Here is a 14,310-nt window from a genome sequence, read left to right as displayed (position 1 = left end):
AGCAGCTCCTGACCCCATGGGCACCGCATCGCTGCCCCCGGAGACTAGTGTGCCGTGGGATTTGCCACCCTTTTCTTCCAAGGCAGAGCATCGTTTTGCTGCTATAATGTTCTTTCTCCTTCTGACCTTCACCCTTCCACAAAGTCAGGTCCTCTTTCTCTCTACAGACCCCAGCCACTGCTGCTCCAGGTCCAGACAGAGACCTGCTCTGGGAAAGACCAGCCCCAGCCAGGAGGAGTAGAAGGCAGACCCCAGTATCCAGAGCGCAGCGGCGAGCCCTCGGGCACCAGCCACATGCCAGGTACCTCACAAACGGCGCTCCTCTATATCAAGCTGTTCGTAAAATGAGGCTTACCCCAGACTCGGCGGGGGGGGTGTGGCGTGGGGAGGGCAGTGCAGGCAACAGCCTGGAAGGGAGCGGGAGTGTGTGGAGAGTCTGAGCGAAGCCGACAGGGGCATGCCGGGCAGCCGGGCCTTGGGGTTACAGGAGGCGGCCCACCAGGGGTCAGGACAAAGATTTTGAACTTGATCACAACAGCAGCAGAGGCCACGTGATAGATGTTTTGAACGAGTGAAGGAGGGAGGTGGCCAGCAGGCCCTCGAGTTTGTCTGTGGGTGGATGAGCCTGGCTCTTTCGGAAGCTGGGACCTGCTTTGACCACCATCTGTAGGACAACTGATGTGGTCTAGGATGTGAGTCGACCTGGGAGCCACTCAGGGCTGGGCCAGCACTGACGCAGGCGGGCCAAGGGTGCGAGGAGGGAGCTATGTCATGAAAAGGCAGCACCTCCGCGTCTCCGAGGGCTTTCCTGGCACAATGTTTTCAAAGCAAAAGCTCCATTCCTCTGCCCAGCCCTGGACAGCAGCGCAGGGTCTCTCCCGGGCGTGGACCTGCATCAGAATGACTTACAATGCGGTGTTTGAGAAGTGTTTCACACACCCAAAATGGTGTGACACGGTCTTTTTCTTTCAAAGCTTATTACACTCTTCGTAGTTTTTTTTGCCCATGAACTTTTCAGATGTAAACGTAGACATGTGTGCTTTTACGTGTGCATATGTGTGTTTATGACAATAAACACGGCCCACGGCCCTCTCCTGGTGTCACCAACACCTCTTGGGTGTCCCTCCGAGTGCCAGCTGCCGGGCTTCCCTCCTGGGAGGGGACACCCTGGGGACAGTCATCATCCTTTGTCCCCCAGTGTAGTTCTGCTGTGAATCCACACCAGTGTGTTTTTGACACATGCAGACTGCCTCATGTTGCATATACTATCTGCACTTGACTTTTCTGCTCGCCATCACATCCCTGAAGTTGTGTATCTCCTCTCACGTCCCCGGCTGGAGGGCATGCCTTTGTTGAATACACAAATGAACTCTCCTCTCTACTGTGTCAGGACAAGGGTGTGATCTCCAGGTTTTGAATACACGATGCCATTGTTGAACATTCTTGTCCATGGCATATGGGGCATCATCTCCAGGGCTCCTAGGAGGGAAGAATGGGCCGGGTGGCAGCTAGCGGAATCCAATGGAGTGTACCTGCCACTAACACCTGCCTGGAGGCCACTCACTGCCCACTTCGCCTTCGACTGTCAAAGGAACTTAATGGGCCAGGTCGTGGCTACTCGCCACTCAGGTTTTATGGCTAATCTGTCACTCAGCTTCTTGCGTTGACCTCCCCATCTACACAGCAAATAATTTACTGAATGAAACTCCTAAAATCTTGACTCTAAAACTAGTAAAGGCAAGTATGTTCCCACCTGAGTGGGCATGCCGTCCTGGCTGCTGTCAGGGGTGTGTACCTCCCTGAGCCGCAGAGGGTCAGGAGTGTCTGTGAAGCAACTGTTGTCTGTGCAAAGTTTGCTGGGAGGAATGAGGCAGAATCCCCATTTTTAGTTACTTGAATCTGTGGTTGCTCTTAGTAGCAAACTGATATTTTTTTTTAATTCAGGTTTTTTGTACAATGTAGCAAAAGCCCTCTCAAAATAACTCCAATTAATGGGGAGCATTTTGAAGACCTAGAGCAAGGATCAGAGAGCACAGGATGGGCCCTAAAGTTATGTACCCCAAAAGCTGACTCCGGCCACTTCTCACCAGCCTCAGGTGTCCACTGTCCCCCTGCCTGCATCTTCTGGTCCCTCCACCTCCACCTCCATAACCGCCACTCCCTGCATCTCTGCTTTACTGTGGCAACTTAGCCTTCAGGCTGCTCTGCTGGCTGATTCCCCGTAACACATGGAGCCAACCTGCTGTCTCCTGACCCCCTATGAAACCCGGGGGAGGAATTGATGGCTGTAGCCCACCCTGTGGATTGCCCCCCAACCCTTGAGCAGGTCAGCTGGCTATGGCCAGAGGGTTTATTTGGTACAAACAAGACATCAAGGTTGTGCCAAATACTGGTTACGAGGGTATCTCCTGCCCGAGACCTCACTTTCATTTTTGTTAATTTTTTTCCCAACTATGCAGGTACTACTGTGACAAATGCTTGTTATAAATACTAAAATAGTATCGTTTTCAAGTTGTCCTTGATCACTAACCTCTGAACTCAGTCCTCTTTCTAGATATAATTGTAATCAAATGCTTTCAAATCTCTGCCCTTCTGCCTCTCCTATCCACCTTCCCTTCCCCTGCCAGCCTCATGTTTCCCAATGAAATGTTTTTCCTCCAAGATCAGAACAAGACACTAATGTCCACTCTTGCCACTTCTATCTAACATAGTGCTGGAGGTTCTAGCCAGGGCAATTAAACTAGAAAAAGAAATAAAAGACATCCATACTGAAAAGATAGAAGTAAAGCTAGCTGTAATTGTAAATGACATTCTTATATGTAGAAAATCATAAGAAATTCACTAACAAACTGTTAGGATGAATAAATTATTTCAGTAACATTTTGGAATGAAAAATCAATATATAAAAATCAATTGTATATCTATGTGCTAACAATGAACATTCCATAAATGAAATTAAGAAAAAGATTCACATTTACAATGTTACCAAAAAGAATAAAATGTTAGGAATAAATTTAGCAAAAGATGTTTGAGATTTTCACATTAAAAACTATAAAACATTGCAGAAAAAAATTAAAGATTAAATAAATGGAAAGACCCATACACATGGTTTATAACGTTTAATATGTCTTGATACTACCATGCTCCCAATTGTTCTGTATATTCAGTGTATTCACTATCAAAATCTCAGATACTTCTTTTCATGCAGATGTTGACATGTTGATCCTTAATACATATGGCATTTCAAGAAACCCTGAATAGCTGAAACAATCTTCCAGCTATTCAAGCAAAGTTGGAGTACTCAGACCAAAATTTTCTACAAATCTGCAATAATGAAAACAATACAGTGCTGGTATAAGAATGGACAGATGCCTGAATGAAATAGAATTGAGAACCCAGAAATAAGCATTTATTTTATGGCCAACTGATTTTGACAAAGGTGTCAAGAACATTCAATGACGGAGGAATTATCTTTTCAATAAACTGCTGAGACAACTGAATGTTTAAGAACATAGTTGGACCCTTATCTCACATCCACACAAAAAACAACTCAGGATGCATGATAGACCTAAATGTAAGAACTGAAAGTATAAAACTTTTAGAAACAAAATAGAAGTAAATCTAGATAACCTTGAGGTAGGCAATGGTTCTTTAGATACACATCAAAAAGCACAAAAGAAAACACAAATTGGATTAGTAAAATTTGAAATTTTTGTGCTGCAAATAATACCTTTAATGAAGTGAAAAGATAGCCAGCAGAGTGCAATAAAATATTTTTTTTTAAAGATTTATTTATTTGTGCATACAGAATTGGGGTGCAGGCCAGAGGCTCAGAGGCGGTGAGAGGGCTCACCAGAGACAGAGCGGGGAACAGAACAGGCAGATCGACGAAGTACACTGTTGAGGGGAGCATCGGGCGGGTCAGGAGAGGTCTGCCACGCCATGTGGTCTCCTCCGGGGTAGGCGGGAATCGAACTCATGCGGAAGTGGTTTCAGCTTCTTACTGCAGTGCTTTAACCCGCTGCGCCGCCAGGGAGGGCCGCAATAAAATATTTTTAACCCTACCCCTTACCAAGGACTTGTATCCAGAACACATAAAGAATTACTACAAGTCAATAATAAAGACAAACGGCCCAGTGTAAAAATGGTCAAAGGATTTGAAGAGACATTTCTCAGTATACAATAACCAATATGCACATGAAAAGGCATCCAAAATCATTAGTCACTTGGGAAATACCATGGCAAGGTACCACTTCCCCTCTACCCAGCACTCAAGTGACTACTATAAAAACAAATGGACAGTCACAAGTATTGACAAGGACACAGATTCATCAGAATCCTAATATATAGCTGTAATATAAAATAGTGTGACCACTTTAGGAAATTGTCTGGCACTACCTCAAAATGTATAACATGGAGTGTTATGTTAGGGCTCAGCAATTCCACTCCTCTATCTGTCCCAAACAGGTTATCTCCAATTTTACCCACCTCTACATACAGAAAAGTTAACGAACCTTCATAGCATGGTTCATATTAACCTCAAAATGGAAATAGCCCCAATATCCACCACTGGAAGGACAAACACAATTTTTTATACATAACAAGGAAAAAATTATTCACCAATGAAATGAAATGAGGTACTGACATACTACTGTACCATGGATGAACTTGAAGAAATGCTAAGTGAAAGAAACCAGTCACAAAAGACCACATGTTGTATGATTCTATATTTAAGAAATATCCAGAAAAGGCACATCTGTAGAGACAGAAAGCAGATTAGGATTTGCTTACACTGAGGGGCAGGTAATGGAGGGAAATGGGGAGTGACAAATTAAAGCCTATATAGTTTTCTGGGAGACGATGAAAACATGCTCAGATTAATTGTGGTGATAGTTGCACAATTCTGTGATTATACTAAAATCCACTGAATTGTATGCATTTAAAAAGTAAATGATACGGTATATGCATATTTAAAAAGCAAATCCAATCTATATGTATCGACCTAGATAAATTTCAAAAAATTAGAGCATAAAGAGCAAGTTGAAATAGGAGATGAGGGAGCATATAGTATATTTGTGTGAAATTATAAAATAAAAAACGATAGTACATAGTTTTTCAGAAAGACAAATTCTTAGTAAGATATAAAAAGCTGGAGAAAAAAGGATATACAATGACTGCAGAATTTTCCCTCCTATATTTTTTTAAGGTTTATGGCTTATCTGTCCATTGTTTACTATGTAAGCAAATATATATCTATATTCATATACATTAAATAAAAGGAAATGCCATCTATACTTTTTTTTTTAACTTAACAATATATTCTAGAGATCATTCCAAAGGAGTTTACAGAGCTTTTCCAGTGAGGCTCTTTTATTAACCTTGTTGGGATTTATGTCTAAAAGGAGGAGGGCCAGAGATGGATGACTACATGGAGACGCTGAAGGACGAGGAGGATGCCTTGTGGGAAAATGTGGAGTGCAACCGGCACATGCTGAGCCGCTACATCAACCCCGCCAAGCTCACCCCCTACCTGCGCCAGTGTAAGGTCATCGACGAGCAGGATGAAGATGAAGTGCTTAACGCTCCCATGCTGCCCTCCAAGATCAACCGGGCAGGTAACCTTGGGAGTCACTTTGCAGAAAGAGTAGGCTGCTTCTAGTGGCCACTTTAGGACATACGCTCCAGTTAACTGGACCCAAAGGAAGGTTCTCTGAGTCAGAAATTTTTAAACAGGGGTGGGCTCTCCTCTGCTCACTCCTTGGACCCCTTCACATTGTCCATATTTGGAGCTGAGAGGGTCCATGAATTTGGACAGGGCGGATACGACGTCTTTTGTTTTATTAACCTGAACTGAGATTTAACATTGCCTTCAGGTGGATGTAGGTAGGCAACAATTCAGTATAGATTAGTAATACCCATCACTTTGTCAACAGTGAAACTTACAGGTATCTTTAAATCATTATGGCTGCTCCAGAACCCTCAAAGTAGCATCTACAGTCATCTCTCCATTGAAATCACAGTAGCTACTAGACCTGATTTTCAAATGCATGGATAAAGAAGTACATGTATACTGAAGCACAAATTTAATATTTTATAACTTATATTTTGTTATAATTTAGTCCCTTTGTGATCTGATATATTCTCTATGTTTGCAACTATTATCCTGAGAAGGAGTCCATAGGGTTTTCCAGATGGCCTAGGGGGGTCTGTGACACTGTCACATACATGACAAGTAACAAGTACTATTTGTGAAACTTGTTTTGGTTTTGTATGTGTGTGTAAGTATGTAGGCAAACATATATATCTTTTTGAGTATTTGCCTTGGTGTGTGGATATGAGGTCACAACATAAAAATATATTTCCTTTGCGGCTCACAGCTTAAAAGGCTTGAAAATCACCAGCCCACCGTGTGGCTGGTGACAAGAGGCGTCTGTGCTAGGACTGTCCTTCGCACATGTCAGAGATCACTGAGCACAGCGGGTTTTCCTCCTGAGCTCGGACATAACTCTAGACTCCTTCTCGATGCAGTGGTCCCGGCAACATCGCCAAACAAGCTGTAGACACAAGATGAAGCTCATTATTGTGTATATCCTGGGGTAAAGGTAGTGCTTCAGAACAAGGGGGGAAATATCTGAAAACAAAATGCCCAAGGAAGGGCCAAGAAATGGAACCATAAGTAGAACCAGTAGGATAGAAACTGAGAACTGGGGAATGTAGGGTGTAACCAGCACGAGCTGAGAGGTTGCATCAGCCCAGCCAACCACACCCCTGATCACTTTAGATTGACCTTAATCATTTGAGGTTAATAATCTTTCCAGAACAGATAGATAATCCCAAGGGGAACATGGAGCTATGCCTCCTGTTATGACTGTTCCACCCAAATGTGCATCTTCTGGCCTGCAATCCCAGAAAGACATATATTTTCCGTAACTGCGATTGTACCGCCAACCTCCTTCAAACACAGGAGAGCTGATGCCTGTACAGTTAATCTTAGCACCGGTCAGTTGGGAAGCTCTTTGAACCTGTTGATTTCCTGTGGCTGCCATTCTACTTTGCTGGTTCTACCAATTTCTTAGAGAAAGAAAACTAACACCAACGAATCCCTGCTGAGGCCTGGCACTTTGATTTACATTATCTCAACTCCAAGAACCAACTCAGGTGTGACAGGATGCAGTGAGACTGTCTTTGAGGGGTTATTGAAGGATATGAGTACAGGAGAAGACTGAGCATAGACTCACATCCAACCCAGCATGTCTGCTTCTTCTCACTGAGTGGTTGGGGCCCTTTCCTTAGGTCGACTGTTGGACATTCTACACACGAAGGGGCAGAGAGGTTATGTGGTCTTCTTGGAGAGCCTGGAATTTTACTACCCAGAACTGTACAAACTGGTGACAGGGAAGGAACCCACCCGGAGGTTCTCCACCATTGTGGGTGAGTGGCTTTGCCAAAAGAGCATTCAGACTCTGGAGGGGTGCTGTGGGGGTGGGTATGTGGGCATATGTCCAGCAGTGAGACAGCACTAAAGCTGTGAATCTGAACTGAGTGCCCGCTTACTGCCCGATGATGAACGTTAGGTGACAGAGTGGAGAAGTTTGTGAAGATCGCTGTGAGCTCAGGCAGAGCGGCACAGACTCATCCCTGGGGGTCTTGTCCTTGCCTTGCCTTGTCCTCCCCGCTCTTGCCAGTGTCCCATGAGTCAGAGCCCTGGTCATCTTGTCTTAATTTTCCTTTGAAATATTCCTGCCTTTTCTTCATCTCCCCAGTCCAGACCCCTGCAGCTCGTCAACGCCACATCCATTCCTGCTCTGTTCCAGAGTTTTCTCCTCTTGCCCTGGCACCTTCCCCTGCTCTCAGTGGCTTTTCATTGCTTCCATCGGAACCCAAGACCTTAGCGTACCTGTGAAGACCTCGCCTGGCCCAGCCCCTGCCAGCCTCGCCAGCCTCGCCAGCCTCGCCTTTCTGCCTCTCCCGCTCTTTAGGCCCCAACACTTCAGTCTTCCTTCAGTTCCTGAAATGTGCCAGATTCCTCCCTCCTCCCTACAGAGCCTTGGCAGTGTTGCTCCACCTCCCAAGGATGTGTTTTCTGCTTCGTTTTAACATTTCAGCTCAAACCTCTGGGCCTTCTCCAACCGCACCCCTCCCACCCCACCGCTGCCGGACCTGGCCCCCTGCCTGGCCCCTACACTCTCTTATCCCCTCTACCTTCACCCTGTAAAATCCTCTCCACCTACTGTTTTATTCACATGAGATCATTGGCTTTTTTTAATGTCTATCTCCCTTACCAGACCTTAAACTCTGCCAGGGCCAAGGCTATTTTGCTCACCCTGAATCCCCAGTGCCTAACAGGTAGTAAGCGCTCAGTAAAATTTTAGTGAGTGAATGCATGAGTGCACTACTGACACCCCCCTCGTCTGGAGCCCCCTCCACCCCCTGCAGTTACCAGGCCTGACTGGGTGCCCCTCTCCACAGTGGAGGAGGGCCACGAGGGCCTCACTCACTTCCTGATGAACGAGGTCATCAAGCTGCAGCAGCAGATGAAGGCCAAGGACCTGCAGCGGTGCGAGCTGCTGGCCAAGTCCCGACAACTGGAAGATGAAAAGAAGCAGCTGACACTGACCAGGGTGGAGCTGCTGACCTTCCAAGAACGGTACTACAAGATGAAGGAGGAACGGGACAGCTACAATGACGAGCTGGTCAAGGTGAAGGATGATAACTACAATCTGGCCATGCGCTATGCCCAGCTCAGTGAGGAGAAGAACATGGCTGTCATGAGGAGCCGGGACCTACAGCTCGAGGTGAGGGGCTCACCGTTGGGCTACAGCCAGTGGGGGCAGGGGCAAGCCAAGGCCACTAGGGCTCCGATCACCTGCAGGATCAGGCAGATAAATGTATACAAGCCACCGGAGGTTCACCCCCAGAAAATTAGGGGAAATGGGGTGCCCAAGAGGTCTAGATTCCCCACACGTGTGTGCACAGACTCAGTGGGCCATCCCACCGCTGGCTCCAAGTCTACCGCATGTGCGTGCACCCGTGTACACAGGGACCCAGCGGGGCTTCCCTCTGCTCAGGAGCCAGGAGCTACCTAGCGTGGCCATGTGGACAGGCACACGCAGGCCCTGCACCCTGCGAGGGGGGAGGATGAGCACCAAAGAGACAGCACATGAGGTCCTTGAGGCCAGGACGCTGCCCTTCGTAGCCGTGCCCACAGAAGTCAGCGTGGCAAAGAGAGCCAGTCAGTGGGCTCACCAACGAACAACCCACCAGCTGGTGTTCGACATCGTTAACAAGTTTATCTCCAACATGAAGAAAAGGCAGGGAGTTTGCTGAACTATTGTAATCCTTTTATTTATTGAGTGCCACCATGCACCAGGCTGTCTTCCAGAGATACATAACTCACAGCCTAGGCCCTGCCTAGGCTGGTAGTAATAAGTGCTATTAAGGAGGAAAGAATGCGTAAGGAAAGTGAGGGACGCTATTTAAACAGGATAGTCAGGGACGGTCCCTGAGAAGTGGACCCTTGATCAGAGACCTGACAAAAGGAGGAGTCATGCAGGCCTGGGGGAGCACAAGGAGCAGATGGACGGGCCCCAAGTACGAGGCAGGCTTAGTGTTTTGGGAAACAGCAGGAGAGGCAGTGAGTGAGGGCTGGAGTGAAATGAGCCAGTGGCAGGAAAAGAAGGTGGCCAGGATCCAGATCATGGGGACGTGGTAAGAACCTCGGGATTTATTCTAGTTGTGATGGGAAGTCACTAGAGAAACGAGAGCTGGAGAGTGACAGCTGATTTATATCTCAAAGGATAACTCTGGCTTCCGGGTGGAAAACAAACTCTTGGAATATTTATTAAGCACCTGCCATGTACAAGGCACTGTGCTAAGCACTCTGGGGGACACAGGGATAAATAACCTGATTTCTGCTCAGGTCACTTGCTCTTAGTCTAAGCAGCCAGATCGGTAAACAGTTCACTAGTATTTGGGTGGATTGAGTGAGTGGCTTAGTGGACAGCAGAGCATTTCTGTAATGCCACGAGGCTTTTAAATCCTATAGGCCTGAGTTCAAACTGATTGTTGGCTTTGCCTCTTAGTTGGCTCTTGGTCTTGATTTTCTCATAAGTGGTAACAATGAAAATAAGGCCTACACCATAGCATTGCTGAGATACTTCCTCAGAGATCATTGGCCTGGTGGCCATCCCAGGGAGCACCCCACAGGCTAACAGCCCATGGCCACATGCCTGGGAACCAGGGAGCTGAACCCAGCACTGGACATAGGTTGGATTATCCAAGAAAGGGATTTTTTTTTTTTTATTGGCATGACCAAGAGAGGTTTCTGTGCTGTTTTGTCTAGGATTTGAGGGTGTTAATCTGTGGTGCAGAGATTTATTATTTTCTCTCCGAGAATTTTATACTGTATTATGTCTCCCTGGAGATATATCAACAAAAAGAAAATGTGTGTCTGGAACTTGAAAGAGCATCTGGCCAGCCGAGTCCTTGGGTCCTTTCTCATCCCCAGGCTTTTTGCCTCTTTATTCCTCCTTTCAAGACCATTGGGGTGCAGGCCTCTCCCTGTCTCTGCCCCCGACCTGCCAGATCTCCTGAAACCATCCTCCCCACGGGCCTAGAACTGAAAAAGGACACCCACATACTTGGTGCCTCCCTTTCTTGCTGCCCTGGAAAGCCTCCAGTTGGGGGTATTTTACCAAGACCAGCCAGGCTGGGGAAGCAGAGAGGCTTAGCAACAAATCAGATCCCTGACTTCCCGGCCATCTCTTCACTCCCGGCAATAACCACCTGCAGTAACAGGCGGGGTCTCCTGGGGATCCTTGAGTTCTGAGGATGAGTTTGAAGCCCATCATAAGGGGTATGAAATGGATCACCTGCTTCGGGGAAGTAGCGGTTTAGGAACCTTATCCTTGTGCACCCCACAAGTTTCCTAGGGCACATATAGCCTTTAGATTGATCCTCAACTGATGGGTCAGGACCTCGTCATCAACAAGGAAGTGGTGGTTTGTTTAACTGAAGATTTCTTGGAGTCCTTCTCTGTCCCCTACCGGAAGAAGGAGAGAGGGTTATGCTGGAAAGGTAGTGGGCTTGGACGACATTGTATCTTTCTGAGTGTGTCCTGCCAACCTCTCCCTCCCTTCGGCACTGTTGGGGTGTTATAGATTGATCAGCTAAAGCACCGGTTGAATAAGATGGAAGAGGAGTGCAAGCTGGAGAGGAACCAGTCGCTGAAACTGAAGAATGACATCGAGAATCGGCCCAAGAAGGAACAAGTTCTGGAACTGGAGCGGGAGAATGAGATGCTGAAGACCAAAATCCAGGAGCTGCAGTCTATCATACAGGTGAAGGCCTGGGAGATGGCGGGGGAGATGAGGGGTAAGGAGTCAGCCTGATGCCCAGGGCCCCCACTTTCTGACTGTAGGATCATGTCTTAGGGTGCCTTAGTTCCTTTCTGCCCAAAGAGAAGGTGACCACACCACCCACTTCTCAGAGAAAGTCCATGATATGAGCTCATACTTCTGTTCACACGTGGGGAAAATACATTCAGGAAAGTTACTTGCTCTTAAAGATTCCCAGAAACTCAACTTTCAATTCCTTGTGATTTATTAAAACTCTGCAGGCCTCCCCACATTTGTTAACACAGAAGCACCTGTGGGTATGCAGGAGAAAGTTGCTGAGGAAGAACACCCCAAGGTGCATGGGTGGGAAAAGATAAAAGCACCCTCCCCCTCCTCCAGAATTATCCGCTCTCCCAGGACTGGCAGCCGGGTCCTGAGCAGAGGATAAATCCCAGTCTAATCGGAGCAGATGAACTGATATTTCAGGGGAAGCATCTGGAAGGCAGATCGGTCCTCTTTGTTGTCACCAATGAAGTGGTTGGAAGAGCAGCAACTGCTTCTCTCAGTTCCGATAACAGCTAGGGAAGAACAATAGGCACCGGGTGTTCCTGAGCAGAAGTGGGTTTTATGCTTCTTTCCAGGTGATAAAATTCTTAAATAATAAGCTGCTTAAAGACCCCAGGAGACAGTGACTCCTGCCTCTGCCTCTGGCATAAATCAGTCTGCTCTCAGTGTGTGTTGCTAGCTCTTTTGTCCCCAACTTTCAGATCCACCTTGCTCCCTGCCCGGCCCCTTCCCCTGCTCAGTTAAAACTGCCCACCTGCCCCGCAGGCCGGGAAGCGCAGCCTACCTGACTCGGACAAGGCCATCCTGGACATCCTGGAGCATGACCGCAAGGAGGCCCTGGAGGACCGGCAGGAGCTCGTCAATAAGATCTACAACCTGCAGGAGGAGGTCCGCCAGGCGGAGGAGCTACGGGACAAGGTGGGAGCCCCCAGGTGAAGGAGCAGCTCCGCACCAGGGGGCCTGTGGGCTGAGCTACGTTGGTGGGACCCCGGCCCCACACTGTCCTAGGGAGTAGGCCTGACCCCTGGGTGAGTCCGCTCAGTGAGCCAGTGTCAGCACCCCGGCCCCACACTTTACTAGGGAGTAGGTCTGACCCCTGGATGAGCCCGCTAGGCGAGCCAGCACCAGCACCCCGGCCCCACACTTTACTAGGGAGTAGGTTTGACCCCTGGGTGAGTCCGCTCAGTGAGCCAGTGTCAGCACCCCGGCCCCACACTTTACTAGGGAGTAGGTGTGACCCCTGGGTGAGCCCGCTCGGTGAGCCAGTGTCAGCACCCCGGCCCCACACTTTACTAGGGAGTAGGTCTGACCCCTGGGTGAGCCCATTAGGCAAGCCAGCACCAGCACCCCGGCCCCACACTGTCCTCGGGAGTAGGTCTGACCCCTGGGTGAGCCCGCTAGGCGAGCCAGAACCAGCACCCGTGTAGGTATGTATGAACCACTGTGAGTGTCAGCTTAGCGCCGGTCTCCCTCCGGGCTCAAGGCCACAGGAGGACATGTGTGGCACCACACTGCCGCCCCCACCGCACCCACGACACACAGCCATCTCGCAGCAATCTCAGTCCATAAACTGCCCTACTACTGTGAGTCCTTCGAGTCTGCCCCTGAGGGGCACAGGTAATGTAGGGAGGGACAAGCCAGGCCCAGCCAGTCAGCTGTGCCACGCTGGTGGCTTGGCGCATACTGGTTTCTGCCTCCGCTCACAGTACCTGGAGGAGAAGGAGGATCTGGAGCTGAAGTGCTCGACCCTGGGGAAGGACTGTGAGATGTACAAGCACCGCATGAACACGGTCATGCTGCAGCTGGACGAGGTGGAACGCGAGCGGGACCAGGTACGGGCGCCGGGGGCAGCTGACACTGGGGCACCCCCGCACTGCACTGCTGGCCCACGCCCAGGACAGGCAGGTCAGTCAGGACGTTGCTGCCAGAGCCATGTCATTAACTCTGTAGGAACTACTTTCCTATGTCCATTCCAAAGATGAACGCCATCCCAAAAAGAATTTCAGAATTGTGAATTTCAGAATTCACAGGCATCTGAGTGTCACGGGGGCCTGAGCTGAACTCCAGTGGCTCCTACAACACCACGTGGTCTTTAAAGGTCTGCTCTCCAGGGTAAGATGGCCAGTGCAGGCCCTGTCATTCACCAGACGCCTTGCCGCCATGCCTGGAAGCCCCACCTGTAAGTGGGAATAATGATGGCAAGGCCGCCTCACAGGTGCAGGGAGTGGGTTCCCGGAGAGTCTGCACCAGTGCTCTCAGGACAGAGCCTGGCATATCCCAAGGGAAGGTAGTGACACCCCCACCCCCAAGCCCAAAGGCTGGGGAGTGCTGTGGCTGCCACCTGCCTGGCAGCAGGAGACCACACTTGTCCCCGGATGTTGAGGTTTGGCCAGGTGAAGCACCAGAGTCCTCCCTGTCCCCGGCAGGCCTTCCACTCCCGAGACGAAGCGCAGACCCAGTACTCACAGTGCCTCATAGAAAAGGACAAGTACCGTAAGCAGATCCGCGAGCTGGAGGAGAAGAATGATGAGATGCGGATCGAGATGGTGCGGCGGGAAGCCTGCATCGTCAACCTGGAAAGCAAGCTCAGGCGCCTCTCCAGGGACAACGGCAGCCTGGACCAGGTGGGCATGGGCAGCACCCACCCCCCACCCCGCTCCTGCAGCCAGGTGTCTCCCCACCCTGCTGACCGGCTCACTGCTGTGCCTCGTGGCGGGTCTCCAGCCAGAAAGAAGCACACCATTTCTTAGCCCTCCCGGAATAACCCAAGGCCTGCAGCTTTCCGTGCGCCAGTGACATGATGAGTGCAGCCACTCATCTCGAATCTGGAAGATACAGACCAGATGCCTGCCCTGGCTACTTGCCCACGCAGTCCTCCCAAGGGTCACTTCACCAAGTAGCTTCTGCT

General features: G+C 49.1%; 1 protein-coding gene across 1 annotated transcript in view; it reads left to right on the top strand.

The window, feature by feature from the left end:
• Nucleotides 1-224: 224 nt before the first annotated feature.
• Nucleotides 225-14,310, top strand: part of CARD11 (caspase recruitment domain family, member 11) — a 35,941-nt gene continuing 21,855 nt past the window's right edge. Inside the window, exons 1-8 of the mRNA XM_004691916.2 lie at nucleotides 225-301; nucleotides 5,403-5,615; nucleotides 7,294-7,431; nucleotides 8,470-8,795; nucleotides 11,160-11,339; nucleotides 12,168-12,320; nucleotides 13,109-13,234; nucleotides 13,829-14,026. Of these exons, the coding sequence (XP_004691973.2) occupies nucleotides 295-301; nucleotides 5,403-5,615; nucleotides 7,294-7,431; nucleotides 8,470-8,795; nucleotides 11,160-11,339; nucleotides 12,168-12,320; nucleotides 13,109-13,234; nucleotides 13,829-14,026 (1,341 nt within the window). The 5' untranslated portion in view covers nucleotides 225-294. The remainder of the gene's footprint in view (nucleotides 302-5,402; nucleotides 5,616-7,293; nucleotides 7,432-8,469; nucleotides 8,796-11,159; nucleotides 11,340-12,167; nucleotides 12,321-13,108; nucleotides 13,235-13,828; nucleotides 14,027-14,310) is intronic.

The sequence above is a fragment of the Condylura cristata genome, unplaced genomic scaffold, assembly GCF_000260355.1.
Source record: "Condylura cristata isolate star-nosed mole 26May11 unplaced genomic scaffold, ConCri1.0 scaffold00032, whole genome shotgun sequence".
NCBI classification, from domain to species: domain Eukaryota; kingdom Metazoa; phylum Chordata; class Mammalia; order Eulipotyphla; family Talpidae; genus Condylura; species Condylura cristata.
The sequence above is the reverse complement of the archived record's forward strand: the minus strand, read 5'-3'. Positions and strand labels throughout refer to the sequence as shown.